At 49.4% G+C, this 24,952-nt stretch overlaps 1 protein-coding gene across 8 annotated transcripts in view; it reads right to left on the bottom strand.

Moving 5' to 3' along the window:
* Positions 1 to 24,952, bottom strand: part of LOC144152780 (transcription initiation protein SPT3 homolog) — a 706,894-nt gene that overhangs the window by 26,374 nt on the left and 655,568 nt on the right. For all 8 annotated transcript variants that reach the window (XM_077684230.1, XM_077684231.1, XM_077684235.1 and 5 more), the window contains 4 exons: positions 18,535 to 18,619; positions 11,211 to 11,297; positions 8,618 to 8,756; positions 3,015 to 3,163 (listed from right to left, as the gene is read on the bottom strand). In XM_077684230.1, coding sequence (XP_077540356.1) covers positions 3,015 to 3,163; positions 8,618 to 8,756; positions 11,211 to 11,297; positions 18,535 to 18,619 — 460 coding nt within the window. The remainder of the gene's footprint in view (positions 1 to 3,014; positions 3,164 to 8,617; positions 8,757 to 11,210; positions 11,298 to 18,534; positions 18,620 to 24,952) is intronic.

Raw genomic sequence — 24,952 nt, forward strand, 5'->3', positions numbered from 1 at the left:
AGGATGGAGGGGTAGTAGATAGGAAGAATAGAAGAGCGGAGGGATACCGTCTTGGCATCATGCAGCATCTCAACAAGCCTTGAGGGCTCTGAAGACAGCGAGTTCAACCAGTGCCTGGCCTCTGCGAGCTCGGAATTGGAAGGGGACCCAAAGCTCGGGACAGCATGGTGGAATGGTGGACGAAGCGCTCCAGGTTGTGTTTGACTCTCACAGCGACGCATAATTCGATGCCTTTACCGATGATGAGTGAACAAAATTAACACGAATCATCTATTCATGTGTCGATGCGGTCACCTATTTGTCCTTTCCACACTTGGCCCAAAAGTTCAGTAGTCTCGTATTTTTCACTTGATATCTCCGCAGTTTTGGTTGGCAGTGCAGCCTCTTTTTTGTAGCTTTTCACACCTGACCCGGAAGTTTGCGCATGTATTTTTTGCTTGATATCTCTGTAGTTAGGGTAGGTGTTTTTTTGGTACTTTATGGTAGGTACACATCTGGTATTTTTGAAAGCATAGTTTTCATGAGCTGTCACAACATAGTCACTCATTGTGGTGTGCATAGTTACAATCACATTAGAATAACCGAACTCTGTGAGTATATTATAATGGAAACAAGGTGAATCATCCTAGAAATTTAATCGAAACTGGTGCACTGGTGCAAAAGCTGACTCTTCAACCTACTATTTCCGTTTAAACCTCCTACCAATGCATGGACAGTTGCTGTAGAACGACATCCAGGGAGGCAAGGGAGGACGCCGTCGTTGATAGAAAGCAAATATATTTACACTATTTACGAAGAACTGTCCATAAAGCAGCCATCTTGTCGCCTCCCCTAGTTGTCGTCGTCTTCTTCCATATAAGTGTCCGTTGAGGTCCGCGCCTGCTCCGTCCTCGTCTTCATCGAAAGTTTTAACATTCCTTTACCCAAACAAGTTTTTTGTGAACGGAAATGGTGTCTGCTGCTCCGTCCGCAATTCATGTCCAGACAGGGTGTGAGTTTCTTATCTTCGGTCCTCTCTTGTGTCTAGACTTCACCTTTTTTCTGACTTTCGGTATATGTTTCTTCAAGATGTCCACATCAGGTGATGAGTCACAGGCAAGACATTTGGTGTAGTCCAGAGTGCACACTGACAGAAAGTGTAGTTAGAGCGCACTCTGAACTACACAAAATGTTTTGCCCGTTTTACCTAACGACAACAAGTGTGGTTGTTACACTGCCGTCTTGCCTTTGTACCCGATGCCGCGGTTTGAACCGTGAACGTTCATTTGTTGTTCAGTGTGAACCTTTGCAGTACCACGTTCTCCAGGTTTCTTCGAATTGGAAAAACGTTTAGTAGCCTGGGTCTTCTTGCTTACGGCAGCATTTTTGTCTGACCTCTTTCCTGGAGAAGGAAACGTGCGGTCCTTTGTGGCGTCCCTCAAGCTGATGTGAAGGCGTGCAGTTGTCGAGGTGTCTGTGCTTGTATGAAGAGCACGTTGAGTCAGCTTGCTTTTTATGGACGTGCCCTCATGTGGTTGGACCTGCTGGCTGTTTGTTGTCTTGGCCATAGGTCTCACACCATCTGTGTGCCCACCACAGCCCCACATGCAGGAAACATAGGCACGCTTGCCTATTAGTGGCGACTGTTGTTCGGTGTGCTTGTCTAAACTTTTGTCTGTATCCCACCTGCATCTAGGTTCACATCTTCTCTCTTGTGAATGTCCTTCTGGATACAGTCTGCACATACATACCTTGTGTCCACAGGGAAGGCCTCAAGCACTTCTGGCATGTAGGATTCGCCGGTGATTGATGCCTTCTGCAGCAGGACCGTCATTATCATCCACAATGTCCCCTTCTAGAGCTGATGTGACTGACTTAGGTAGCTGGGAAACTTTATGACTTTCTCTTCATTGCGGACATGGTGAACACGGTGTCATGGCATCTTAAGGTTGGACCGAAGGGAGCCAAGTTCTCTGGCATATCTCTTGTGTTCATAGTCAAGTCGTTTATAGAGGCGTACAGTATCATTGGGGTCGGCGATATGTATACATGCTTGGAGATACTTGGGGTTGATGACCAATTTTAGGAATGCCTATCGATGTCGTTCAAGTAGTTTGTGGGTCAAGGGTTCTGTTCTTCTCCCCGTGTCCTTTGCTTTCATTTGTACTAGTCTATTCATCTATTAGTCGGTCTTCCTTTTTGAGATATGCCTTTTGTTGGGTAGTCGTCAGAGGTGAGGGTGCATTGTTGTCTCGCCTGCCCATCGGGTCGGTAGGCTTTGGGTAGCACCACAGAGGTCCATCACAACGGTCCGTCGTCGGCACAGCAGGGTTCTCCTTCTAATAGGCCAAAGTTCGGATGACTCCGAATTGCAGGAGGCCCTTCTTCCCGGATTCCGGCACCAAAATATAAAATGAGAGGAGAAACCAAGGGCTGCAACGGCCCGGTGATACGGTGGCGGTTCTGTTTACAATTAGGCGATGTCAGAAAGATGAAGCAGCTCGAGCTGGAGCTGCACCTGCATGATGACGGGCATCGATGATGATAATCTCATCAGTGCAGCGATGATGAACATAAAGTTTCAACAGCTGCCCTGGCAATACCTTTATGAACTATCAGCTTTCTTTTTTTGTATGGGCTGAAGAAATAATTGTGGGCTGTTCAATGAACAGAGTCATTTCACCCTTGTGTGAGCTTAGTGCATGCAATTCCTGGTCTGGATGAGCTGCCACAAGGACTTCATTTTTCCTCTTAAACTTAATTCACATTGTGTGTGTGTGTGCATGTGTGCGTGTGTGTGTGCACGTGGCACGCATGCATGCGTGTGTGCGTGTGCGTGCATTTTTAAGTACTTTGTCGATGTTCTCAGACTAGCAGGAATAACTGTTGATTGCTTGATGACGGGCCGATGACATAAATCTCAATACTGTGCAGCCCACCATAGTTAGGGAAAACACTCTGTACTGTTGTAACCACCAATGTAATTAGGAAGCATAAAGCAAGTTGATTAATAAAGTTATGTTCTAGAAACTTGCCGTATCTCTCTCCTGCTTGACACCGTCGAGAAAGGAGTCTGTGAACACGCTGGCCAGCTCCCCTGTTTGGTCGATGGATGCGATGAAGTCCCGGCAAATCTTGGTGCGCTTGAAACGGGGCGACCCTGCGGAGTTGGGATCTGCAGACGCTGCAGAAAAAGGAGAAGGTAATATTACTCCCCTCTGACACTTTCATCCTTTTAAAGTTCCCCTGCAGGTTTCAGAGAAGAGTTTCAATTTATGACTGAAAGGTGGCAAAGGATTTCAAAGCTTGTGGTAACTTAAGTGGAACACTGCACCTTATTTGTTACCCCTACAGTCGAACTAAGCAAGTAAACTCATAAGACATTTCATGAAAAGCATCTGCAACAGTGCAGTAAAACTGTTGAGAGGTGATTCAGGTCTTTAGCATTGTAAGAAATACACTTCTCCGCAGAAGAAAAATCTGCCACTAATCAATAAATAAGTCTGAATAAAAGTGATTGCATTTAAAAAGTCAGTTTTCATCCAATCAATGATGCAAATTTCGCACAGACATTGCCTGAAAAAGAAAAATTTCATCGCCGTTTACAGTTCTCCCTAATGCAAAATTTCGATGTTTCGATTTTGCGATATACTGAATGTTGTGTCCGTGATTTAAGGTCTTTGTATGTACCGGTGTATGTACCGGTGCCACCATTGCGTACTGGGAGTTTGTGGAAGTACTTGCGAAGGTTCCCCACTGTGACAATGGGTGGCGTAATGTCCCCAGCAGGCACCTTGTGCGGGAGAATCATGTGACCAGTTTTTTGCACCGAGATACTCAGTGCATTCTCCATCTTCAGAGCTCCACAGTCTTTCTGCATATTCGGCCTGGGCATAAGCTAAAATTATAACCCTGTTATTTGGCTGGCTTGACATTCGTTTAGGAAGAAAAATGACCAAAAATAATATTTTAGTAATGTTCATAATATCATATTAATAAAGAATACGATCAATATGCTTTCGGCCTGTTCACATTACATTCCAAATGAGGTAAGTAGGATATCATCAAGGCATTGATGCGAGCAAGATGCATATCACCGCATTAGTCGCTCACACTTTTCTAGAATCAGGGCGCCAATTAATTGTAGTTTACTTACTACACAACTAGTTTATACAACGGCCAAACGATGTGAGTGGCCACTTGCCATTTTTTATACCGTGTATATTTGTAATTTTTTTATTCGAAAGCTTTCCCTGTGGAATAAAAATACACGAGTTCAGTGGCACACAAACAAACTGACTTCATGTATAAAGTCCAAGAGTTGTCAATGAAATGGCATCAAGAGTAGCCATTTTTCCACCTGTTTTGGCTATAAGCTTTTGGTTTTAATCATTATCATCTTTTTCTTTTCTATTTTGATGTGAGGCGGGTTATTTGAACCCAAATATGATCCTCGACACACTTGCCCATAGTAATTTCAACATGGCATTCTTGTGCCTGTTCACTCACATGACTTCAGCTGATTAACCAGTTAAGAACATTAATCGCAACTAAAGCATTAATCGATAAATTTGAAATTCAATCGATCAATCGCCCACCCAAAAATGCATACCTCTGGTGAATAAAGTAACTTGCAGTACATAACACTGAGGCAAAGGATTTAAGAGCAGGTACTCCTGGTGGTGGTGTTTAGCTATTGCTTTGGTGGTGGGAACCTCTGGAATCTGACATCGGCAGTAATGAGACTACAGTTGTGGTGCTCTCATTATGGTGATATTAAAGCGAAGCATTCTTTTCCCCATTGATGGCGACCGTATGCAATACGCGTTATGCAGAAAAGCCAACTTTACAAGACGATGTGTTTTCACAAAGGCACATCAAGCGCCTCAAAAGTAGAAAAAAAAAAAAGACGCTTCACGTGCTCAGAATTGAACCTGGGTTCTTCGCCTTGTGAAGCTGACGCTTATCCGATTGCGCCATTCTGACACAGTTGAAGCAGTTTGGATTTTGGGCTTTGACTCACGTTGCATAGGAGAAAGCTCCACGTTTTAGTCATCTTTTTCTCAAGAAAGGGACTTTGATTCTAGTTTTTAACCTTCGCTTGAAACATATTTTACTTTGCGTTTCTCTAACTTTAAAAAAATGAAACATGTAACAATGCGCTCGAAGCATTTGGTATTTTTGCCCATGGAGGCGCAATTTTTGCCCACCTCGGTGCTGCAGAAGGTGCCCTCGCAGAAAAACCTACTTTTGTTTGATTGCAAGGTGACCAAGAGAGTGCTGCCACCGACCTCGGCATTAAAACAAATATATCACATCAAAGCCTATTTCGTAGGGAGGAGAGAGAGAGAGAAGTGAAGTTGATCTGCCGTTGAAGAGAAGTACAATTCTTAAAATACGCAGACAAGGGTCCCAAAGTCCCACGACTGTCACGAAACCCTTGATGAGCAAGTACAAATCATAGACACTTAAAAAAACAGCAATGAAAAGTTTATGCAATAGTAAAGGTAAAATAATTATCAGGTCGTCATTATACAGTAAGTACAAACCTTGTACAAAGACACAATAACTATACACACACAAACACACACATGCTATAAACACTAAGAAGTTCGGAATACATAATAGTTTGTGCAATAGTGACAGCACTTGTTCAAAAAAAAAAAAGTAATCTTAATGGAGTGATACTTTAAATACAGTGTGATGAAGCATACTGAAAATTCACTTTTAGACAGGGGTAAATGCACTGCAAAGAAAGATACTAGTTCTGCAAAAGAAGATCTTTTAGGGCTTTTTTAAATGCCGATAGGGACAAGCCGGATTTTAGGTTCAGAGGCAGAGTGTTCCACAAAGAAATCGAAGCGAAATGAGCACTCCTTTTTCCGTTGTCAGTGTAAACTGTTGGCAGTAAAAAAATTCTATTGACAGGCAAATCTCGCGGGGTTTGGATTATGCAAACACTGATTATCGATAAATTCAAGAAAAGAGTTGGTGATTAATTAGTTTCATCACAGCAATGTTGTAATGAAACAGGCAGCTGATTGACAGTATATTAAACTTGCGTTTGTGGTTCAAGGAGGATGGTTCAAACGCAAAGCTTTCTCCCATGCAACCCGAGTAAAGGTCAAAGTCTAAAATCCAAAGAGATTCGACCGTGTCGCAATGGCGCAATCAAATGGACGTCAGCTTCATAACGCTAGGGACCTAGGTTCGATTATGATCACGAGAAGCGTTGTTTTTCTTGGCACGCTTGATGTGCCTTCGCTTATCATCATCATCGTCATTTCGTAAAACCCATTGCGCAAAGTTGGCTTTCCTGCAGTGCGTTTTCGTGACTGGACGGTCGCCATCAGTGAGGCATAGAAATCTTCGCTTCAATATATCACATGAAGTGACCTTTGTGCGAAATCCGGGCGAACGCGCGAACGGTTAGCAAGATTTCCTCTTTTCCTAAAGCGTTTGTAGTATTGTCACAACAGCCTGAATATACACACACAGGATTAGCAGATACATTTTTTATGAATGCATACTATGCTTAATGAAGACGACTCTCCGCAGTGCCCTGCACACTACGCAGCACGCCGTTCGCTTAGAAGTTTGTTGCGATTACTAATCGAGGGTTAAAGTCTCCTGTAAAGCGTACTTCACCGCCGATAGATGCATGACAAGGAAAAGCCAACTTGGCAGGGCGGGGGCTGGGTGCTCGTGTTGCGGGTTCCGGCTCGCAGCTTGTGCTAGGAGGACGATTGGAGCAAAAAGGAAAACGAAGGGAGCAGGCATGGATAGTTAGCAAGGATACAAGAGAGAAGGCAACATACTTCATTTTCGCTAATCGGGCAAGAGGTAGGTCTCAAAATGAGGTATACGGATGATTAGTCTTGAGAACCATGCCAGCCAGAGAAAATTACATGCTCCTCTTGAGGAGAGCACCACATCTAGTTGATGCAGCAAGGAAAATTGTAGCCATATTTTGCGGAGACAGACGTGACTGTCTTAAAAATAGCATTAATGATGAAACGGTGACAACAGAGTCAGGAGTATTGGCAACGGGATCCGATACTACATTTAAAGCAGAACTGCGCGCATACCCTTTCATGGTGTACCTTACGAAGCTAGTTTTAACGTGTACACGAACATCTAATAGCAAGGAAGGTCGGAGACAAATGAAAAACAAACGTGGAGACAACATCTTCACCACTACTTCGCTTTACGTCAATTCCAACCTACTCGCGGAATCCACCTTTTTTGTGAGCGTAGCTGTTTTGGGCCTGGCAATGTCTGGCGATGATGCCCCCTTGGGCCGACAGATGACGCCACCGCCTGGACGGTCGTCCACGTGCGATTTCACCTCTCGATACATGCACCGATAAACTACCAGACCTACCTACAGGAACTGTACTCCTTCGGCCGTGCGCGACCACCGGAGTGCTCCAAACACGATGCGACGGCCGTCCAGCGCGTGCACTCCGCCCGTGCGCCGGGGCACGCGGCGCAATGCCACCGCCCTTTATATGCACCGATAAACTATCAGACCTCCGTGGGTGAGCTTCGAGTACGTACATGCCGCGGCGAGTGTCGTTGGGAGCGACCTTCACCTCTCCGGGAGTGGGCCGCCAGCGCTGTTTCAGCAGATTTCCCAGGCGTGGAACTGACTTCAATTCTTTTCAACGAGCTTACCCACCACTCTGAGGTCAACGGGCACACGTTCGTTGAGCTTGGCGTCGTTTGCGCTGCTGTTAATCTCGACCAGCGCGACGCTAGGCTAGGCATCGGTATAGGTAAAGTGCCCGGCCCGCCCACCTGCTAACTGTAGTGCCGGACGTTAAAAGCCATAGGGGTGATACGCTGCACAAAAGCGAGCTCCGCGGCTACATATGCGCTGACGTATTCCCCACGATGGCGTCTTCTGCGCATCCTGCGCAGCCACTGCGCTCCCCCCTGGCACGTGCACCTACCGCTGCGCAAAGCATACCCTACGTACGCCTTGGGGCGTTGTCTAGCAAGGCGTTTTATTGCTCATGCGGCATTCTTTCGCTCTGTTACCGCCATCGACCCGTTTCACACTCCGGCAGACAGACAGGTGCGATTTTACGAGGCGGGGAACCTAGCGGTATCGCGCTAAGCATTGTATCTAACCGCCGTGCACTGAACTCGCACATCAGGCACCCATTCAGACATGAGCTGCCCTCAACAGTTGGGCAACAACTGACGGCGCTGTAAGCCAATTCTTGCTAGAGTTCGTATATATATACAGCTCCCTGTACAGAGGAACTCTATATCTTGCTACTGCCAAACCAGGTAGATCCTGAAGCTTACGCCGTATCCGGCTTACCGGAAATCCACAGCAGTTAAGCGCTTTCCCAGCCGTTCTTAATCGCGCAAACCTTCCAGGCAGTAATTCATTCAAGGCAGTAATGCGTACGAGCAAACAGTTCACGGCACCCTGCGGTCTTAGAAAAGAGCAGCTTGATTCGGTACCGTACAGAAGTCCTGACAGTGTGACACAGCTGGCCCGTGCCTTTTCGAACGATTCTGCCAGAAAACGCTCATACAGAAGTTAAGGCTACTAAATTCTCTCAGAACCCGTTTCGTCCCTTCTTCGTTTTGTCTAGTTCGCGGGGAGTGTTTCCGTACTCACAAGACGAAGGCCCCTCGCCAGCTTCGGGAGACACGAGCGGTGCCGAGGGCACGTCGTCTTCGTCCATGGGCAACCTGGAGAACACGTATCCCTGCAGAGACTTGTGCTCCAGGTAGCGAATGAGCCGGCCCAGCTTCACCTGAGGAGAGGGCAGAGTAACAGCAGAGAGTATTAGCATACCGCGTGTTCCGTGAGTACCGTGTGTACTGGGACCTGAGTGCGCATGCGCGCCCGGGCATGGCGGGGCAGGCTACTCCTCAGCGGAACGAGTGCCGGCACGGCGAGGGCCGGACGCTCGTCAGCGAAACTAAGGTCACCCTACCGGAACGAATGCGCGCATGCCCAGTCGGGTCCCAGTAAAAACGGAGCACACGGAACATACGGTACACACGGTATGCAAAACTCTCCAGCAGAACGCGCGCAACGTTAGTGGAGCGCTTCAGGTACCCTTTGCGACCCGAGTGTACGGCAAAGGAAGACCCTGCACACCGGTACGGGGGACACTGTCCGAGACAGAAATAGGCCCTCGGACGCGAATTCAATACTGGTTGCGGCGGCCATTTTTATGATGGGGGCGAAAAACGAAGACGCCTGTGCGTCGTGATGTCGGCGAACATCAATGATCCCCAGGTGGTAAAAATTAATCCGGAGTCCTGCCCTAAGGTGCGCCTCGTAGCCCAAGTGTATACAGCGCCTTAAACCCGCAAATTTGAACTTCAGAAAAGCACGCTAAAACTGCGTGCGAAAGGGTGCAGTAAGCCAGGCAGCGTTTTAAAAAACTAGCACGCGCAGTCCAACAATACAGCAGCATTTAACAACCTAACTCACGTTAGCTGCCGTGACAAAAAAAAAAATCAGCAGCGCGGGAGGAAGAGTCTCAAGCGGCCGTATTTTCGTTCCCAATTACACAAAGACGGTCGGAAAATAAGAGAGGAGCGCGCACTAGGAGAGGGGGGGGGGGGTCGCATCATTAGGCATCACTTGGCGACGACATTAAAGCGTCAAAACGACTAGCGCTTGTACGCACTTAAGGAAGTCAGAGTGAGTTGACCAGCGGGGGGCCTTGGCGAACGCGAAAAAACGCCACCCGACGGTCATTTGAGGCGGGCGAGTGAGTGCGCGATGCAAGGCGAACTGCAACCCTTTCTGCCGTTCTGACAGCAACCCTCGGCGCGTTTCGAGTGTTATCCCGGCGCAGAAGAAGAGAAGGCGCTCTTAGGGATGCTAAGCGCTTCCAACTGTGGGTAAACAAGCACGGAGTGCTGCAGCGCTCAATGGCGCGGGATGACGAGCGCCCCCGAGAGCGCCAATATGTCTTGGCGACATTACGCCGCGGGACCCGCGAAGAGCCGTCAGAGGGCAAATGACGAGCCTAGATGAGTGCTCGCAATTAGAGACAGGAAGCGCTAACCTAGAATATAAAACGAAACGGATTGAGCCGCCCAACTTTCGTTTATTTTTGACCGAGTGTTGCTGAGAAAACAGAGGGGGTGCAGTCGGGCCCTTCCAACAGGTTCCACAAAAGAAAACTGCACCAACTAAAAGATAAGCACGGGGGTAGAAAAAAAACTGCTGTGACGAAGAGGGTAGCATATAGTTGCTGGGGGAGAGGGGCTGGGGACTGTTTCCGTTCCAGTCCTGGTACGTGCTTGCAACAGAAAGCGAGCCAGAGAAGATGAGATCACTAAGAAGAGAAATAAATAGCATCAGGATAATGGGTCGAGAGAGCGTGAGAGAAGAAATCACCGACGGAGCTGTCAGCCGGGATGCTGGCCGTGGAAGGGAACAAAGGGATACTGCATTTAGGTTGTTGTTTACTTTGAGCTAGGGTTGAGCGCTGCCCCCCGCTTTAAAAATCGCCTTCAACACGACTGACATGATTTCGCATTCAATTCCCGCCCGCACGTCTTTTCCGTTTGAACGCGCAGAGGAAGCGTTACGTCCACCGTAACCAGCGTGAGAATAACAAAGCAAAAAAAATCAATAAAAAAAATAAAAAAAGGGAAGAGGCACGTCGAATCGGGAAAGCTCTTTTCACTAGGAGCTTCCCAGCAGATTAGCCTTACTGCCGAGCTTTCCTCTTTGCTCACGCAGCGCCGGAATGGCTAAATGTTTAATCAGAGAGAAAACAAAAACGCTTTCCTTCTATACAGTTATGCACGCGCCGAAAAACGACCAAGTCAAATAAACATTCAGCAAAACATGGCCGATAGTGTTTTAAGGCTAGTAAAACAAAGCGCTTAATTTTGCCACCTTCCAGTCTCACACGTAATACACGCCAGCAAGAATCCCGCTATAAAAACGTAAGAGATACTGGTACACTCGCGTGACCTAAATGCGCCGGGCATTTTAGGGTATGCAGCTAGAACTGTCGGCAGAGCTTCCACATTACAGCAGTTTTTAGAACCAGCAGCGGAGCTCTCGAAAAATGCCCGTCTTTGTGACGCGTTTGGGTATACCTCGACTGCAGTCGTTACTGAAGACAGCGCCACCGCGGGACGCCGCGCTGTGAAGTGCGTGTACCTTTATAGGCGCGCACACTACGAGTGCAAAACACTGCCGCAATTCCTTCTGCAGCAGGCCGTGTCCTTACCTTGTCCTTCCGCAAGAGGAAAAGGACGTCCTCGACGCCCAAGCACTTCGACCCGCGAAGCGAAGCCACGGCGGCTGCCTGGTGAAACTGAGGACGGGGATGAAAAAAAAGCCAAGCACGAATGAGATGCCGCGGGGGAGGAATTAATTGCTACATCAAACGGGATCACACGTTCTATACATGTGAAGGTCACTGCTCACAACCGCATCCACAGACATCGCCGCACATTAAACGGTGAGCGCGTGCGTGCGTGCGTGCGTGCGTGCGTGTGCGTGTGCGTGTGTGTGTGTGTGTGTGTGTGTGTGTGTGTGTGTGTGTGTGTGTGTGTGTGTGTGTGTGTGTGTGTGTGTGTTAAAGTTCTGGTTCTCGACAAAGCACCTAGTTCTTTAGTGCAGTTCATAAGCAATCAGGAGCTATCAAATAGAAGGACGGAGGTTCGACTCCCGGCCGCGGCAGCAGCTTTTTCGACGGAGGCGAATAGCGAAAACACTCGTATGTTCGAGATTTCGGCGCACGGTAAAAATCCCCTGGTGGTCAAAATCAATCCGGAGCGCTCCGCTACGGCGCGCCTCATCGCCTGTGTAGCGTCGGTGCATTAATTAAACCCCATAATCAATCACAATAAGCTATCAAATAGCATGCCCAGACAACATTTTTCCACGGACAACAAAAAATCTTTATGTAATTTGATGCCCCATATTACATAATGGTGATTCCAACAGCTCACTTCTGATAATTCTCAGCAGTGTCGCAGCCTATGAAGCACAATGCATTGCATTCATTTAACTACCCTGCCCGAACGCTCAAGCGACGATGCCTCGTCACCAACTACTCTCCTTCGTGCTTCTGTAGCCGTATGGCTTAGTTTTTCATCGCTATGTTTTATCCAAATGCCTTTTTTTTTACATTTTAACAAAGGAATAATGTTTTTCTTGATTTGTCATGAATTTAATAACATTTCACGTTGAAAAAAAAAAAAGGGAACGCTTCCGAACTTAGTTCATTTGAGTTCCTTTTAACATTTTTAAGCACACTGCTCGCTCCCCCGACTACCATCGCCCTTGGCTCGACGACGGTACGATACGAGAGGATCCATCGGTGCCCTCAAAAGCGAGCAGCGTCAACCCAACAAGCTTCGTAATGTGCGAGCCAGAACACTGCGAGGTGCGTCGTATAATCAGCCTCCGCACGGACCTTAGCAGCGCACACGTACGGTCCGTTCCTTTGCCCGCTGCCGGGAGCACTTCGCGAGTCGATCATCACCATCTCCGGCGGCGCCTCGCATCAACCGCCGAACGAAAGCGGCAGCAGGAAAAGCAAAAGCGGAACAGAGCGACGACTTCGAATGAAGCGACCCGGCCAGGCTACGAAGCAGTCGAGAAGCAACAGCGAATCCTCCCTTTCCGATGGCCTCCCACCAACACACACGCCGCGAAGACACGTGTACGCTTCTCGTACTGAACGAGACTCGAAGCGTGCCCTCTTCTCCTTCGCCTTCCCTCGCGCACGCACTAAGACAAGGAGAAGAGCCCGCTACGCTCCTCGGCGGATCAGCAAATGGCATACCATTTCTGCTAATGCGCCAAGTCCATCAGCCCCGGCGGAGGCGGCACCCAGACGGAACTTTTAGGAACGAAGAAGAACGCAGGAGGAGAGGATCGAGGCTGGCGAGCGTCATCTACATACGCGCGTATGCAAAATTTGTCTTCTGAAAAAACGCGCCGCGCGGCTTTTGAGACGGAGAAAGCTGCGTATAAATATGCATGCCCCTGCCGGCAGCTCTCATTCCTCTCTCCTCGCCACCCTCCATTCCGGGCACGTTCCCATACGCGAGACCCACGCAAGTCGTCGGTGTACGGATACGTCGTTGATGTGCGTAAGAGAGGGAGACGGTCGCTAGCCAAAATACTACCCCAGGCCTACAGTGTTCCAGATACAGATGCAGGGAATCCAAAAGCGAGAGGCACGATAAAGAAAGCTAATCTAGAAGAAGACACGCAGTTGCGCCGGGAAAAACAAATCGAGGGGAACAAAACGCCAGTGATGAGGACGGGCTGTTAGGAGTGGAGAACGCGTGGTTTCGGAGGCAAATGGAGACCCCGTTTTCAGCGCGTTAGTTAGAAAGCGTGCACGAATGCTGCAGCCGCCCGCTGTACGCCACAGAAGCTTAGCCGCGTTGCTCGACTCTTGGTTCGCACAGCGAGGGCGACGGAGTGGCTCAGCGGGCAAAAGCGACGCCGATTTCTCTGACCCCGAGGCTGTGCGCTCAAGCGGCATCGTCGTGGTGCATCGGCCATCAAACATTCACTAGTCCTGTGCTTGCTGGGGGGAATCGGTTGCTTTGCAACAGCGGCATGTATACGCACAGTAAACGCTCAGCCGCAACCCTGTATACAGAGTTATGCCTTGAGGAGTTTCGCACTGCGCCCTTACTCGACGCTTTAATTCTTTGGAAGGGCATTTGGCAAAACCAGTAAGGTTGGACCATGGAGGGGTTGGACAAAACCTACCAGGCAACTTTTTCAGCCAGCTTCGCCTCAACACTTGAAGCACGGCTCGTTCTTTAGCTTAGAAGATAACATCGATGAGAGAGAGAGAGAGAGAGAGAGAGAGAGAGAGAGAGAGAGAGAGAGAGAGAGAGAGAGAGAGAGAGAGAGAGAGAGAGAGAGAGAGAGAGAGAGAGAGAGAGAGAGAGGGGGGGGGGGGGAGAGGGGGAGGGAGGGAGGGAGGGAGGGAGGAACTCGTGAGCCACCCATAGACAGCACCGAAAAGGAAACATTCGTTCTTGGACCGCGCATGAGCAGCGCAGTCCAAGAACCCACGCCAGTAACCTTTCTTAAAGGAGCCATGAAGACAAAATTTAAGTTTGGTTCATTTAAAAGATTGCCTCGTTAGAATCATACTGACACCACTTTTAAGGTAAACTTGGCTCAAATAACCTATATAATTAGGAAAAAAGGGAATGGTCATGCGACCCACTAGCTCATTTCCTGCAACAGAACCTATGATGTCACACCAGACTGCTCTGCGATTGGCGGATGCCGGCAAAAGCAAACGCAAATTAGGTAGAGCTTATAAGCTTGCCGAACGAGCTATTTGCGCCTAAATGTAATGCATATAACAGTTAGAATGGTGCGGTAAAGATCAAAAGTTACGAAAATACACGTAAACATAGAAGTACCGATGCGCACTGCTGTTCGTACTGGGCGCACTCTGCTTGTTTTAGCTGCACAGCAGTCCGACGCTTTGGAGTTGTCTTATACGACGCTGGCCGATTGGCGTAAGCGACGTTGCCTTACGTGACACTGTTTGTCAAGCATACCCCATGTTTCACGAAGCGATTACTTTCTACCGTAACAAAAACAAGCCAGGTGTAAATACGGTCAAAAACAAACCAACGGTGGAGTACTGAGTATGCTAGCGCCGTCTGGGAGGTTTGACGGCATGCAAGGCCGCAGAGCCGCAATGGCGCAGTAAAAGGTCGTTTGTATGCACGCCGTTATGACTTCATTGTAGACGTCACCAAAACTCAGGATTTGGCGGGAGAATCAAAATTTTAACCTAAAGTGGTTAATTTCTCAGTGAATACGGCATCATTTGCTGCCGCGCAAGCGCTGGGGACACTACAATACATGAAATTTTCGAATAATGCAAACTTGTATTTTGTCTTTATGGCTCCTTTAATCTTTTCTGCTGACATCGCAAGGAAGAGCCACGTGTCCTCCTAATAAAAAATACGGCTGAAAGGTAGGTTGTGTCTGGCCTTTCTTTCCACTTTTTTTTTTTTTGCCGCCCTGGCTTTTCGCTAACTCTACTCTCTTACTGGTTAAAAGCTGACTTCAGTGAGAACCCGGCATTTGCGTCGTTTTACGTCAAGATCATTTTGAAAGAGCACCGATAACTGTTTTCCTGCAGCTGTTATAATGAACTGACATTGGGTAGTGGAAATGTTTACTTTACATCTGAATGAGAAGGCGTTGGCAACGCAAAGAAAGCGTCGCCGAAAATTTAGACAAATATGAGTGAAAACAAAAAAAAAAACGAAGTCACGCGACGAGAACGCGCAGTGCAGAAAGCGACTGCTTAAGGGGTCCAATGTCGTCATTTGCCTTGCTATCGGGTGAACAAGCTCTACCGTTTCCCCATTAGTTTTCTTGCTTTCTCACAAAAGAAAACACTGAACAACAACACAAACACAGCAAAATTGTCCCCCCCCCCCCCCCCCCCCCCCCGTAATCCGCCAAACACCCTGAAGACATGCAGATCAGTTGACTACCTTAAAAGAACGCGCGCGCGATGCATTCAGGCCGGCGTCTTTCTTATCAGCGACGCACTGTCTCGAATGTCGCTCAGCGAAGTCGCGTAACCCTCCGGACGCGTTGGGAACATTCATCAGCCAGCGCGCGCATTTTCGAACGCCATGGGCATGGTCTCCTTCTCAAGTAACGGGAGTCGCGCGAAAATTTGAAACGCCACGAAGCCATCGCGCGCGAGTAAAAAAAAAAAAAAAAAAGAAGGGTGGGGTGGAAACGGAAACGTAGCACGCACCACGTTGCTACTTCCCGTAATAACAGCGACTACGCGTTCTCTGCGACGCTGTGCATGCTGTTCCGTGGAAATGCGACCCGATTTGTTTCTTCTACGAAGAAGCGGGGTAGACAGCGAGGACTACACGAATGACGAATGAAGGCGGCGGCGGAAGGAGAACACCTTCAGATGCGAGCGCAATTGTGATGCGCAAGGGAACGTTCATTACGACATCCGAAACCCGTTCCTTTTTTGTTTGTTTGTTTGCGAAGTCGACGCGGATTGCTAATGCTTTCGTACAGTAATGAATTTCGTAAGATAGAGAAACGCGAGGCCATAGATAGAGACGCGAGTTGTGTGCATTAAGGTCGTCTGTTAGATTGTACGGTTCGGGCAGCTGGTCGACCAGCGCCTCGAAGTCAGAGCTCGAAAGTGCAACATCAGGAGGAATGTATATGGAGCATACCGTTATCAACCTATTAAATATTATTGTGCGGATGGCTACAGCCTGAAGGATGGTGTTCAAGGTGATAAGGTGGCATGCTAAGGATTTGCGGGTGATTATGGCCACACCGCCAGAAGAGTGTGTGCAGCCATCCCTGTCTTTCCTGTATACCAGGTAACTATTCAAGAAATTTGTGTGCTTGGAATTCAGATGTGTTTCCTGGACACACATTAAACTTGGCTGATTGGCATGCAGAATCTCACACACGTCGTCAAGATTATTCAGAAGGCCTCTGCAGTTCCATTGAACAATATTTTCTCTTCCCATTATTATGTGTTCAGAGCTACTGGAGTGTGACTATTTATGTAGGGTCTTTCGGGGCTTGGACTCTTGGAAGGGGTTTTCTGGCCTTCTCTACTGACCTGGACGTCGCAGCCCGTTCCTTTCGTTGCGATGAAAGCCGGAAGGGCTCGACGTCCATGTCATCTGAAGGCAAGGGGGTGCCCAGCGGACTGGGCCCCCTTGACGGGCCCCCTTGACGGCAGGCAAAGAACACCCCTTTCGGGTGTTCTTTGCCTGCGCTGCCAGTGCCGAAGGCGTGGGGAGCACCACAGATGGCACAGGCAGTGAGGCGGAGGAGGGAGTCGCTGCGACTGCCTCCATCTCCTCCGTGCCCTTGCGTGTGCTTTGGGCCGGTGGAGAGGAAGCAGTGGATGCAGCGGCATCCCCAACAGACGTTGTTGCCACCACAGCCGCTGCTGGGTGAGCGAGCGGTGCAGAGGCTGGTTGGGCTGCCCGGGGCAACCCTGGGGGAGGGGGGGGTGGAGGGGCGGGGGCGGGACCAAGTCCGACTCGCGGTACTGGGTCCCCGCCGAAACCAGACGCCGCTCCGCCCCCCGGCGAGCAGCGTCGGCGTACCTCCCCAGGGGGAAAGAGGCGAGCCTCTTTCGCGCCTCTGGGAAGGTGATGTTCTCTGTGACCTTGATGTTTATTATTTTCTTTTCTAGGTCGAACTTCTCGCATTTTCTGGAGTACGCCGCGTGTGGGCCCTGACAGTTAATGCAGAGGAGTTGTTGTGAACTACAATTATCTGTGGGATGGTCATGTTGGGCGCACTTGGCACAGGTTATTTGGCCCCGACACGAGTTAGTACCATGCCCGAACCGCTGGCACTTGAAACAGCGCCGCGGGTTCGGGATGTACGCTCGGACGGAGCACCGGATGAAACCAGCATTGATGTGGTCTGGAAGAAGAGAACGATCAAATGTGAGGATGATATGTTTTGTGGGTATTACCTTATCGTCTCTTCTTATGGTTATGCGCCTGACAGCCGTCACACCTTGACTTTTCAGGCCTTCCAGAAGATCGGCCTCTGTCTCGTTTGCTAGATCTGGCTCCGAGATCACGCCCTGGGAGCTGTTGAGGCTGCGGTGGGGCGTGACCTTGACGACGAGATCGGCAATTCGTGTCTGCTTCAGGAGTTTCGTGGCCTGCTGTTGATTGTGTACCTCTACCAAGATCTCGCCGGTTCTTTGCTTCTTAGCTTTGTAAGATTCTCCTATAATACTTTCTAAGAAATTCGAAATCAGGAACACCGACTGAGAAGCAATAGGCCTGGTTTCTTCAAGAGATTCAATTACCAAGAAATGTGGGTAGTTGCCAGGTTTTGGGGTTGTCATGGTCGGAAGGGGTGAATAGGATACTTCGGTGTGGCCCCTTTTAGGGGGCCGATCATTGGTTTTGGGAAATTTAGAAAAAACCATACAGCATGTATAAAAGCAGGGGACGGGGGTACTACCTTCGCTCGGGTTACCCTGATACCGAGAGAGGTCCCGGAGCTCCCTGCTTGGTAGACAGACAGGGAGCCCATGCGCCGGAGCTTGACCTGGGCTCCGACGGCCACCGTTTGTGGTTTCTGCCCTTCACCTTAAAACTCGTAGCCACGGTAAATTACAGCAAGAGTATGGGGGCTCGGGGTCTGCGGTATCGCCAGTACCGTCACCAAGATTGCTCAAGGTGCCCCGTGCGGGGCAGTCAGAGAATTAGAATGTGTTCGTAAAATAAGAAAGTTTGCAAAATGGAACTCAGTATTCAATAAGGGTTAATTACTGAATAAAGGCACTTAGAAACTGCGCCCCCGCCAACACCCACACACAGAGGGAGGGGGTAAGTGCGTGAGTGCTTGCGTGAGAGAGCGAGCGAGCGAGCGAGCGAGTGAGTGAGTGAGTGAGTGAGTGAGTGAGTGAGTGAGTGAGTGAGTGAGTGAGTGAGTGAGTGAGTGAGTGAGTGAGTGAGTGAGTGAGTGAGAGCGCGCGCGCGACTCGCTAAAGTAAAAAAGAAGTGATGACTCACCAGCGATTTCAACTGCTGTTTAACAATATCCGCCACCAGCCTCACGGACTCTTGCAGCGGTCTGCGACAGTCACCGAAGCCGTGCCTGCGCGTAAGGGGAGGAGAGCACGGCGAGTTGAGAAACAGCCAGCACGGGAGCACAGAGACTGCAAATGCAGCGCAGTTGAATCACGAATCGAAGCGGCTGGCCCGTCGACTCCCTAGCACAAAATAAGCTCGTTGCTTAACAAAGAACCTCGCGCAAGTGGGTCCACGTGGAGCGGAAGAAATTTAGAAACACATATATAACTTCTAGTTTTGTGCAGTAAAGCAACACGAAATCAATTTCAAAAAAGGCGAACGCTTAAGCTTTGCATTTAAGCGGGGAACGCGATAGCGTTATCGGGCCCGGCCCTTCGCATCGCACTTGCATTGTCTTGTCGTGCTCTTAGAGGCGCAAGCGAGCGGTGAGAACTTTCCGCTCCTGCTCGCACGATATCTGTTAGAGCAGCATGCATCACGATCCCGGGATTTTCAGTAGGCGACGCGAGGTGGCGCTAATAGATGTCTCTCTCGCGCCAATTTTTCGCTCACAGTCAACGCCACCGCCACCGCCGGCGGCTTTTCTGCTAGACAGGGAGCCTGACGCTACGCGTTGATAGATGAAGGGGTGAGAGCTGACGATGAGGAAAGTTGATTAGATGAACATGAGGATGTTCGCTTCGCGGAAGAAGGCTCGGAGGGAAAGATGATGGAGACTTTGTATCCATGCAGTGTAAGCGGATGCGTCGTCTACGCGGAGGCCCGTCGCCGCAAGATGTCGCATCCTCGTCGGCCGAGATAGGGCCGAGAGGCGAGGCAGGACAACTGAAAACGGCGGAGGTCGCCTACTGCATCGCTGCGGTGGCAAGCTAGACAACCGGCGTTTGCAAAAAAAATCTCGGAAGTGAGGCCATTGGCGGGTCACGGCGGGAGACGCGGCCATCCCCAGCCTAATCTAGTAACGTTGGGCCATCCCCACCCGAATCCACCGTCACCCGGCGGAGGATTCAGGTGGTGGATCCGGGCAGCAGTACGCGGTGCAATGAGAGCACGTGTGCGGCGCCAGAGGTGTTCCTTCCTCGTCAGCAGGAGAGTGGCACCACCCAGCTCTAACGGGGAAGTAGGAGATGCAACGGAGGCTGCTAGCCGGGCTGCTACGTCTGCCTTGCAGCGGAACCCAGACAATATGAATCTTGTTAGAAATTCGTGCCGCAAGTTGGTAAATATTCTTAGCCAGCGTATAGGGCCGCGACTAACTAACCGCAGTAGGCGGACTGCTTGAAGGGCATCGGTGCGAATTACGATGCGTGCCCCTGACTGCGTGCCCCGATGCCTGCCCCTGATTCTGGTTACAGACAGAAGAGCCTCTCTGATCGCTACGCACGACGATGCTAACGCGGTGCTATCGACAAGAAGGGCGACACGAGCGTTAGCACCGCGTCCGTCACATTAACCGACAAAGGGCGTGCTCCGGGTGTATCCAGTGGACAAGTTGTGCAAAATTTTCACCAAGTTGTGCAGTGGTTCTCTGTATATATGTGTGTTTTTAAAGGCGATAGTCTTTCTTGGGCTACTTAAACCCAGAAATTTTGGTCTGTCTGTATGTCTGTCTGTATTGATTTGATTTGATTTGATTGTGGGGTTTAACGCGCCGACGCAACGCAGGCGATGAGGCGCGCCGTAGTGGAGGGCTCCGGATTAATTGTCTGTCTGTCTGTCTGTCTGTCTGTCCGTCTGTCTGTCTGTCTGTCTGTGACTAGATTCAGCCACCCGGCCAAAGCAAAACAATGCCTGCGCAATAGTCTTATATAGTCAGAGCTAAAAAAACCCGTCTATGTCCGGTGTAATGCTCATACTTTTCAACACTGTTGAAGAAGAACAAGACATTACGCAAATATGAGACAACAAATCAATACAGAAGTGATATTTGCAGTGTTCCTTTATAAAAAATCAGACATGCTTGACTTTTGCGAAATTAAATACTTCATCAACTGCAAAAAAAGAATTCACTCCCCCGTCGCCTGCTGTCGCCCGCGCCACTACAGCTTCTGGCGCCATTTTAAGAAATCAACCGGCAACAGTTACGCAAGGTTCCACTAGATAGGTTTCACGTTCTGCTTGCAACGCACGTGGAGTAGGGAAACGCGGTTCTATAAACGTTGAAGTAGGGCGCCTCGATGAACGCTCGTCTTCACCGTACGGCAGCGTTCGCATCGAGACACCCGCTTTGGAGCAGTGGAACGCGGGAAATTTAAAATTATTTAAGCAAACATTTGGCGTATTTACCTTGGGAGGAGCGCGACGCAAGAGGAACAACATGAGAGGTGAGAGGGAAAGCGAAGGGAGGAATTTACTTCGCAAAAGCCGATAAAGACTATTGTCTTTTGACGGCATTTGCAACGAAAGGAGCAGATACGCGGCCAATTTTTCTTCAGTAAACTTCAGTTAGTCAGAATTGCGTCCGTGTTTTTCTTGACCATCCTTCGTTTCCGTATGTTCCAGCTGAAGGTTTTCCAGTGATCATGAACCAACTCGTCCAACCTGGTTTTTTTTAAAATTAGGCATGGGAGGCACGCGAAAACCACCTGTGCAAATAAGTTATGTGGCCAGGGGAACACAAAGTGAGATGATAATATCGCTGTCAGCAGCCCAATTAACTAAAATTGAATAATTAACTTATTGTTGACTGCAGTAAATGGGTATGTTCGTACTGAAAAGTTAGAGTATCAGTATCACGCCGCTGTTGCGTGCGGCGTTTAGTGGCCAACGGAGCGGAGGCATTGGCGAAAATGATAGCTGTCCCCCTTCCCCTCTCGGCTGGCGAAATCAAGACACGACAGTGCAACAGCCGCAACAGCCGCGTCACATCAGGGAGGAGCCTTGCGCCGATCCTAGCCCTCTTGCATGCGTAATCATACGAACGACAATTAAAATTTGGAGTCGGATATCTCGGAGCACAGACATGCCAGAAGAATTCTTCCAACTGATAATGTGTAGAAATACGACTGCATCTAACTTTAGAAGTACGACTTTAAAAGTACGAAGAAGTCTAACTTTAGAAGTAGAAATACGAGTGCCTCTAAACACACCCACTTACTGTAGTCTACAAAAAAGTTAATCATTCAATTCTGGTTAATTTGGCTGCTAACAGCGATAATTATCAACTCACTTTGTGTGCACCTGGACACATAACTTATCTGCGCAGGTGGTCTTCGCGTATGTCTTAGTGCCTAATTTTAAGTAAACCACAAGGCTTAATTTTGAACACCCTGTATAATATGACGGAGCCCGGTGGAATGTGGCCATCCGTTTTGGTGATGCGTTGTTGAGGGGAAGACGCCGAATTGTTGGATTCTGAAGGGGTAAAAAAAAAAAAACAGCTCAAGCCCTCGTCACCTCTTTCTGAAATACCAAGCCTAAATGGCCAGCTAAAGGATCCCCTAACACAGAGCTTTTTCTTTTTTTCTTTTTTTTTTGCGTGCATACACCAAGCTAAGCTAACGTGAGACATTTTGGTGCCTCGCAGCCATCAGCCCGCTCGGGTAGGTATTTCTAATGACGCAATACAAGCGGAAGAAAAAAATACCGTTTTGAGTTATGTGCGGGGGCAGCGCCCCTCCCCCCCCCCCCCCCCCCCCCCCCCCCCTATAGCAGCCACTATACCAGCCTATAGCAGCCACTATAGCAGCCACTATAGCCAAAGACTGCGTCACCGTACTTAGTGACTCGCAAGAGGCATGCCGCCGATATCTTCGCGGCCGCATTACTCCCACAGCTCTCCGCATCCTTCAGGCTAATTACGAACTACCCGACATCCAACTCATCTGGGCACCCGGCCACGCTGACCTCCCCGGAAACGATGCGGCCCACGCCGCTGCCTGCGAGTATGCACGCCAGGCCGTCTCCGACCGGCAGTCACCTTGCCCAGATACCCCTCTCACCCCCCCTGATCTCCTCACCCACTACCGCCTCAGCCACCGAACATATCCTCCCCCTCACCCTCACCTTAGTCGTCTCGAAGCCACTACCCTCCGAAGGCTACAAACTAACACTTATCCCCACCATACACTTCTCCACAAAATGTACCCTACCCAATACTACGCGACCTGTGCCTACTGCCCATCCCCTGGCACCCTATACCCCCTCCCCTGCCCCCTGGTATGGGAATGCCAGCAATCCCCGTCTTTATCTCCAATCCCCAACCCTACTTACGAGCAGTGGGTGGACCGGCTGACCAGCTCGGACCTTGCGGCGCAACAAGAAGTCGTCGCTAGAGCTTGGGCAGCCAGCCAGGACCAGGGCATCCCGGACTAAGGACGCCCCCCACAGGGCTGGTGCCCCTGCCATCTAGCACCAAATTTGCTCGTTTTTATTAAACGTTTATTTCTCTCTCTCTCTCTCTCTCTCTCTCTCTCTCTCTCTCTCTCTCTCTTCTCTCTCTCTCTCTCTCTCTCTCTCTCTCTCTCTCTCTCTCTCTCTCTCTCTCATTCATTCATTCATTCATTCATTCATTCATCTTTATTTGTACGTGCCCACCAACAGCGCGTGGCCTTAGATGGTAGTCCACAAAATAAAAAAAGAAAACAGAAGAAAAAACCCTTCAAAACACGAGACACTATAAATTATTTATAAATTATAAATTACAAGAATGAAATTATTTTTGAGGTGCGATGAGATCGGCGAACAAACAACAACCAGTAAAGAGCACGTTACGGGTTTACAAAAACAGAAAGAAAAAGAACCGCACATGCGAGGAGCTCGAGAGTGGGGTAAGGAGAGAGAGACGAAGCACAATAACAGGCGTAAACGCAAAGGGCCGGTCGTAAGGTGCGTATCCCTAGCGAGCCGCTGGTAAGATACTAGACGGTGACTGAAATGCCGAAGAAAACAAGAAAAGAAAGTGACAAGAATTAACGAAAAAAAAAAAAAGTCGGAGATGGGGGGCATTACTTTTCATCGTCGGCCTCCACCGTGCCACGGCGTATTCACGGTACACGAATAATCTACGCATACTTGCGAGGAGCGGGAATGCATAATGAATGGCAATAACTCAGCGCCCGATCGACGACGCCATGGAGGGAAAAAAGTAAAAAAAGAGGACCATACTGATCGAGGAGGTCCGCGAAGAAAAGCTCCTGTGAGGATCACGCAGAAAGAAAAGAATATACAGAGGAAGCTGGGCCCCACTCTGCAGCGTTAGCTCTTAGCGCGCCAAATAAAGTTTACCCTCTCTCTCGCTCACTCCACGCCTTATAGTCCGCAGTGCGTAGCGAACATAGCGAGATAAAGCGAGCAAATACGGGGTTTTGCTTTCGAGACGCAGGTTGTATCCTGTAGCTCTCCACAGCCAAAATTTAACCCTGGTGACGCATGCAAACGAGCGACAGGTCTATATATATGGCGCAAGCTAAAGAACCACAAGTGGTAGGTAGGAGGTAAAAAATTAGCAGTGGCTTGGCTCGGCTATGCCAGGATATACATAGCGTGAGCTAAGGTTCAGCTTGTTATTCTTAGCTTTCCTGGTTGTCTAGGATTAGCTGGATCATCATGCTTACTGCTGCTTCAATGACACACACACGGTATACGCATTATGTGACAACGTTCTGTGCGCCGTGTGACGTCACTGCTCCTCGCGCATGCGCAGCACGGCTCTCCAGGAGCCACGCAAAACTGCTCAACCCCGGCCAGTGTAGCTCACAAAAGTAAGGCACCTTATTTTGCAGCAGAAAGTTCACAATTATTGGACTGAAAATAGACAAAATTAAAAGGTGGGCAGCTCCCACAGTTCGGAAAGCCGCGCGCCACCGCTGCCATTGCCTCCTGAATCAAGCTACGCTGCTCCTACAGGTTTGAACTAGCCAACAAGCATTCCCACTTAGGAACTTGGGGGTGGGGTGGAGGGTGCAGGGGAGAGGAACGGGGTGTGGGGGAATAGGGAGACGAGGTGGGCAGTGGTGGCAGGGGCTCGCTGACAGTCCGGGCAGTTTCACGTGAAACGTGAAAGGGAGATGTGGAAGAGGGTAGCGAAGTTGTACAGTCGAATCTGCAGGTTGCGAAGGTATACAGTCGAATCTCATTAATTCGAATACGCTTAATTTGAACGAACTTCCGATTTATTCGAACTGGCGCTGCGGTCGCGGCAAAGTTATATGTATTTTAATGCCCGAAATCGCCCGGTAATTCGAACGCGCAAGCATCTGCGACGGTTAGTTCGAACATGCCGCGCTCCGAAAATGCCTCGAATCACGTGACGATTTTTTGCGTTGCCGGGGCAAGGCCGGACTAGGCTCTCTCCTCCCTCTCCTCCTCCGAGAGAGTCCAGCACGGCAGTGGCGGGAGCTCCGGCGGCTCTTGCCTTTCCGTCTTCCGTAGCCAATCAACGCGAACCAACCCACCA

Source organism: Haemaphysalis longicornis, unplaced genomic scaffold (assembly GCF_048455015.1).
Source record: "Haemaphysalis longicornis isolate Haplotype H1 unplaced genomic scaffold, Haemaphysalis longicornis Haplotype H1 scaffold_9, whole genome shotgun sequence".
Taxonomy (NCBI): domain Eukaryota; kingdom Metazoa; phylum Arthropoda; class Arachnida; order Ixodida; family Ixodidae; genus Haemaphysalis; species Haemaphysalis longicornis.